General features: G+C 40.1%; 1 protein-coding gene across 1 annotated transcript in view; it reads right to left on the bottom strand.

Annotated features, from left to right (window-relative positions):
- LOC107721732 (rho GTPase-activating protein 12-like) overlaps positions 1-6,683 on the bottom strand; it is a 31,489-nt gene extending 24,806 nt beyond the window's left edge. The window contains exons 1-2 of the mRNA XM_016529889.1: positions 6,437-6,683; positions 2,493-3,203 (exon numbers count right to left, since the gene is read on the bottom strand). Coding sequence (XP_016385375.1) covers positions 2,493-3,128 — 636 coding nt within the window. The 5' untranslated portion in view covers positions 3,129-3,203; positions 6,437-6,683. The remainder of the gene's footprint in view (positions 1-2,492; positions 3,204-6,436) is intronic.
- Positions 6,684-7,115: the final 432 nt, after the last annotated feature.

The following is a 7,115-nucleotide window of genomic DNA, read 5'->3' as shown; positions in this document are numbered from 1 at the left end:
CTGCACATGTGCCACAATATCGATACAGGGCCAGCTGTATCGATACACGTATCGTCAAATCTCTGTGACGGTACATCGTCGTATCGATATTTTGAACACAGCACTAATGATTAGTAATATTGTCGCGGAGGGGGGGTATCCCGCCCGCGATACACTTCAGTTTAGAACATGAAATTCGTAAATTGGTAGAGAGATTTTGCTATACCATTTATACCACAGAAGATATATTTAATCAGCTATCACCATGATTTTTACATTACATTGACAAAGAAACCAGGTGAAAACAGAGGGGGACAAATACTAAACAAGTCAAATTGAGGTACAACAAAACTACACTACCATTTAAAGGTTTGGGATTGGTAATGTTTTTAGATGTTTTTCAAATAAATCTCTGCATTTATTTGATAAACAAACTACAGTAAAAACAGTAATATTGTGAAATATGATCACAATTCAATACAACTGTTTTCTATTTGAATATATTTTGGCAAAGCTGAATTTTCAGCATCATTACTCCAGTCTTCGGTATCACATGATTCTTCAGAAATCATTCTAATATGCTGAAACATTTCTTATTATTATCAATGTTGAAAACAGTTTTGCTGCTTAATATTGTTTGTGAAAACATTGAAATATTCTTTCAGGATTCTTAGATGAAATTTAAAAGCATTTATTGGAAATTTCTTTACTGTCTCTTTTTATCAATTTAATGCATCCTTGTCAAATAACTTTTTTTTTATGATATTGTATCTGTGTGAGTGAGAGAGCATTCAAAACAAAGCATTAACGCCATCCTACACATGCCATGATGACACAAAAGCAAATATTTGCTGTTTAGCAGAAATGCTGTGATGACACAGCAGAAGGAAAAGACAGAAAAACAGTGGGAGGAGATGACGAAACTAAGAGCTTGAGGGAAAGGAAGGAGTGTGACTGTGAAAGAGAGAGAGAGAGAGGGAGAGAGACATGACTTAAAAAATTATGAGTAACTATGGCGAAACAAGAGTCCAACACAGTGGTGTACAGGAATGTGTTTAAGAATGAACATGTCTAGGTGATTGTGAGTATCAAATCTCATTTCAAAAAACTGAAAATTTGTTAATTAGACTCTAGATCTAAATTGTTCAAAAGGGCTTAAATAGAGCAGAATGTCCAAATATACTTTTTGAATGAGGAAAATTATTTGCTGTATTAGGGCAGCACAATTAATCGAATGCGATTGTCATGCGCATCTTGTCAGTAAAGCCGGTTCTGTGATTAGTAGTAAATCTCCAGCACGTGCTTTCAGATGGAGCAGCGTTTACTATACAGAGCCGTAGTTCACTGACAAGCTATGCAAAAAGCTGTCATAATCGCAGAACGATTTCATAATCGCACGATTAAATCGTCTGCGATTATGACAGCTTTTTGCGTAGCTTGTCAGTGAACTACGGCTTTGTGTAGTAAACGCTGCTCCATCTGAAAAATACCACATTTGATAACGTTTTTACTCCAAACTCACTTCTAATAAAAATTATAATAAGACGAACTCTGATAAACCATATATTGTCATTGTCCTGTTTATTAGTCACGTTGAATTAATGAAAGCAGTTAAATCTTCTGTTTATTCAGCAACCGCTATAGGCATTTCCTGGGTTTCTTCTGCGAGGGTTATTTGGAGTTTCCGCACGAGAGCGCCCTTGGCTTTGGATGGACATTTACTGCTGATCACAGAACCGTGCTTCACTGAAAGATACGCATGACAATCGCAGCTTCTGCCTAATCTAGATTTATCGCCTTTGCGATTTAATTTTGATCAATCGTGCAGCCCAACGCTGTATTAAAGTTTGTAAGATTTTTTAGGTCAAAAAACACTCTCTTCACCAAGTTTATTGTTCATTGACTACTATAAGTAGGCCTATGCCATTCATGGGTTTATTGCCCCCAAAAGTGTAAACATTGAGCCTCCCAGGCACCATCAAAACATTTAGAGCAGCCCGCTAAGATTCATCAGTCACTTTCCAGTTCAACCAATAGTGAGAGTTTGAGGCGTGGCTACTGTAGCAAGCTGAGCCAGACGGTGTTTAGCCAGTGTGGCAACATGGCTGATGTGATACATGGGAAAATAAATTCAGATTCATTTGAAGAAATGCAAGCAAAAATTTGAACACTTGCCAAAATAAGCATAGACAGACAAAGGCGTAAAACAAGGTAAACACTGGTGGTGCTTTTAAAGATGGAGGAATCTGAGGGAATGTTTGGGTTTCAATCGAGATGCTAAACTTGAGTTTCTTCTCAACAGGTAAGCTAAAGTTTTGGTACACGTTTGCTCTTTACTGTCAAGCCCCAGATAAAATGGTAAGATATTGTGAGGCACGGAAGGACATGATGAGTGTAAGGAGCGTTTGCAAACGCTGTTTGACTACAAGCTTTATTTTTGTAATTCTGCTAGGTGACACTAGTAGCACAGAAACTGAAAACCTTTAATAAGTGGGTATACAAGTGGTTCTCACCTGTAGGTTATCAGTTGAACCACTGCTGAGATCATCCCCGGATTCTGAATCATTTCGGTTCTTATCCAAGCCACCTCCCTCTCCGGCAAACTCTTCATGAATTGCACCTTTTTCTGGTCCACGACTGCTCTTCTCCAACTCTTTATCTTTATCCTTCTCTCCATCTACATTGCGACTTGGGGACTTGGCTCTGGAACGAGGAAGTGAGCCAGGTAACGTGTTCATTTGTGTTGGGGGGACTTGTGCCGTCGGGCTGCCCGGGCTACCTCTGTCATCATTGGGCGGCAGTAAAGCATTGCCGGAGGGAGAGGGACACGGGCTCTTTTTGTTCTCATCTGGCCGCTGGATCTCCAGGCCAGATGGTCGAATGGGTCCAGTCCCCCCTCGGCCTGCTGCACTGAGAGGTTTAGGAGGGGGCATGAGAGCCCGTCGCACCTCCCGCACATACTGCGCTGGGACATAGAAGGCCTTACTGGCCTCGTCCTTGCGCACCTGCCACCAGTCTTCATTGGTCTTCTTCACAAGCAGGTAACTTTCTCCCTGTTTAATGATGATCACACGGTCTTTGGATTTGTACTCATAGTCGAACTCCACCTCTATGTACATCTGACCCGGAGCCACCGAGCGGTCTGCCATCGCTGTCAGAGGTCAAAGGTCAACAGCAGGAGTAGAGGAGCATGGTGAGGTGTGGGTGGGTTGATTTGAAATCAGCTGAAGGAGAAAGAGAGAGACAAAGGACATTTTATCAGAAATATCGATGACTTCTGTATCAGTGTGTGAAATGTTCTGCGGTTGCAAAGTCAAGGCAGTTTTATGGTAAATGACTGAAGATTAATAAATAAATGCTTGACCAGGGATGCTCCGATCGATCGGCCGGAGGTCGGTATCGGCCGATAATCACATTTTATGACTCGATCGGTACTCACTAACTTGGCCGATCTCACGAACCGATCACAATTTGATGACGTCAACGCGTGACGACGTACATGATGCGTGGGGACATAAATGATTTGGCGCCACAGTCATGTCATAGCTGGTGTGGAAATGCGATGACGTTTCGAGAAACAATGAAAAATGTGCTATTTGTCGCGTATGTTTTGCATAATGATATGATAAATAGGCCTAGATGGTTCATTCTTAACAGCAGATTCAGTGGCGTTAGAGCTGATCTGCGCCTCACTGCACACGTCTGCGGCGCGTTACAGCTCCGTGGGATGGCCATATTAGCCTACTCAATAGCATTAACACAGGCTTTACTCCTTTCAAACTTTATCTGGAATGTCACTGTTTCTGTCACTGAATTCGCACACGAAATCGTCTGCCTCATGAAAAAAAATTTATTTAAAAAAAATGTAGTTAATATTTGCATCATTTATGATTTATTTTATCCACCCGCGACCCACCCGCAAATAATCAGGATGCATTTTTTATTACCCAGCCCATGGATTAACAACTTCAGTCTGCTCATCACCTTAACTTTAACTGCGTTTGTAGCCGGCGCCATAGCCAGACTGATAAACAAACACAGACCGGAAGTTAACTTCGGGCCAGGCACGTGCGCCCGATGAAACCGTCTATATAAAGCTTGAAGCATCAGAATCGGCATCGGTATCGGCCGATCACCATGACAAGAAATCGGTACTCAGTATCGGCTGCAAAAATCCTGATCGGAGCATCCCTATGCTTGACCAAGCAATGTCATTCGTTTCCTCTTTGACTATATGAAAATAAAAGATAATGAAAAATTAAATATTAAATAATATTTATGCTGTTGGTTTTTCAACTTCCTGGAATGTGATGTCATAAAACCTTTTCTATATAAACCTGCAAATTTAGCCCCCATTTCTCATTTTCTCATCTAATAACATTTTAACATACAGTATTATGTGTAAGGTGCACAAATTAAAACATGAAGCAAAAAACTCCTTCCTGTGAGTTCAAAACATTCACCACTATGGAGAAACCAGGATTTTGAAACAAAGTGGAATTTGCTTCAGGGTATATGAACTTCAGCACAAAGCAAACATCCACACTCAGGTGTCTTTGACTTGAGCAACTCATCCTGATTGAGACACAATTATGAGGTCACAAATTATACAAAGCAGATTCAGTGGCCTTTTCAGTGATTTTCTAAAGGTGACACCTTTAAACACACACCATACACATTTAACTATGATAAACATGACAATATTACACAAAACTAAACTCATCTGTCTAAAGTATTATTCATATCTCCAGGGTCAAAAGTTTTTAATGTAGGCACTTAAACATCTAGCCTAAGTAAGTAGTTACACAAAAGTGCAGCAATGACTTTGCTAACAAACACGTGGTCTCTACAAAGGATTCTGTCACATTACTTGTATGCTTGGATAATTGCAATTCTAGTGTTTTCCTTCAGCACCAGACACTAAACAGCACATTTTATGTCATATATTGGAGAATAGGCTCATTGCCAATAGCCAACTGTAATAGCTACATCTGATTTTATGTCTAGAAAAAAATGTATGACAAAAGTATATTAATCCTGCTGAAGTTTCTGTGGACGTCTGATAGTGCAGGTGTCTTTCCATCCTCATAACTAAAGCACAGCATCAAAAGAAATCACTGATACCCCATGCCGGCATGCTGCTTAACCAGAGACAGCTGAGCTACGCAACTAAACACTGGTTTACTGAACACAAGCCTGACCCAATGAGTGATGACATCAGGAAGAGTAAATCCTGCGGTGAAGTGTCTGAGAATAGGATTTTGGGATGAAGAAAAGAAAAGGTTCCTACAACTTTTGACCAATGAACTTCCATGACATTTTCCAAGACTTTCTAGTAATTCATGATTACTGAATACATAATTTTATAAGGAAACACAATTTTCAAACAATTTCTAGCCAATAAAAAACTAGACAAATCTATAATTCCTATATATATGACACTTTTTAACGATTTTGTTAATTTTCACATGACTTTTCCAGGTTTCCCATGACATTGGGAAACCTGGAGAAATATCAAAGCTTTCTTTCATGTTTTCGGACTAGAATACCAACAAAGTTTCATTCAAAAGGTATTTTTTTATTTGTCATGGGAAAACTTTTAATGAATGTCAGTAAGCACAAAGCCAGTGTTTCAGTTAATTGAATAAATAATGTACAATAAGTTTAACAAGACAATGTAAGAGCAAAGCATGTGACAGAAGCTCCACCCACACAGAGAAAGCTCATCATATCTCCAACACAATCACTAGCATAGCCTACATACTGCCCTCCTGTCAACATGAGGACAGCTTAAAGTGCTGTCATATAGATTTTAATCCAGGATTTAAACTCTTTAAGGCCGCTTAAATTGAGTGTTAAACTGCATGGCAGGACATAAACTACCGTTTTACAATTTGCCATTGACAATTATCATTTCCCCCTATACAATGAGTAACGTTAACTATAATTTCCTTGTCGTTTTAGCTCCGTGTACGACATAAATCTGTATCGTTATGTCATATAAACACTTCAAACAATGACACATCAATGTCAAATGTCACGAAATTAGCTTTCCCAGTCAAACATAATCCAACTGACAAAATGAAATAATAAAAAATGTATTACAAAAAATGTAAATGGTAAAAACAGAATGAGGCTAAAGGGACGATCTTTAATCGGAGGTGAAATTCCTTCCCTCAGGTAAATTAAGTTAACGATAAGGGTCACACTTTAAAACTCACCTGTGTGACAGGTTAACGTCTCAAATTAAACTTTCAAATTTAATTTTCTCAGGAAATTCAGTGTTAAAGTCTGTATACATAATTTTCTCCGCTGGAAAGAGGTGAGTAGACCTGAGGAAACAGGTTCGCTCTCATTCCTACCTGCTAACCAGCTAGCACGTTCACAAAATCCGTAAAACCCTATTAAACCCCTATAATTGTTTCTATGTCTACAGGTTACCGACAGATGAACGTACCTCAAGAAATATTCCAGGTGTTTCGTGAGCTAGGGCGAAAGAAACATGATGAATTTCACGTTCATTGATCTTGCTGGGCAGTTGAGCGTCGAAGTTCCTTGTTCCCGAGCCGCGGCGCGAGCGAACGCCTCCGGTACGCTCGCGCCCACTTTCCCACAAGCGCACTCCCACGCGCTCCTGACGGGCCGGTGCTTGTGTGAACTTCACTTGGAATCTGGAGGGTCGTATGACGGTAAACTGACGCCACCGTGAGGCTATAGATGGATAACCTCACAAAACTATAATTAAGAAAATAGGAATGTAAAAAGTGCTCTCCAAAATTATTTGTCTGATTTAGAGGCCTGCAAGCCCGTCGGGTCCCGCTGAGTCCATTCGGGCCGGGATCGGGTCTTTTTTTTTTTTTTACAGATCGGGCTCGGGTCGGACTCGGGCTCATTTAGCTTCTCTCCTTTTATTGTGCCCATATACGCGCAGAGCACACATAGGCTACTGTATGAAATATTGTTATATTGATTATATTATAAATAGGCATATTACATAGCCTATGCAATACGCAACGCATATACGCACGCATTAACATACAGGTGACAGTTGACCATGCAGAGCATCAGGGAGAAGTTGGAGCGTGGGGAGTTACTAAAAGTTCCCAATGCTTCGGGAAAAGCTGCATTTTGGAAGA

The sequence above is a fragment of the Sinocyclocheilus rhinocerous genome, unplaced genomic scaffold, assembly GCF_001515625.1.
Source record: "Sinocyclocheilus rhinocerous isolate Xijiao unplaced genomic scaffold, SAMN03320098_v1.1 scaffold1112, whole genome shotgun sequence".
Lineage (NCBI taxonomy): Eukaryota > Metazoa > Chordata > Actinopteri > Cypriniformes > Cyprinidae > Sinocyclocheilus > Sinocyclocheilus rhinocerous.
Note: the sequence above shows the minus strand (reverse complement) of the source record. Positions and strands in the feature narration are given on the sequence as shown.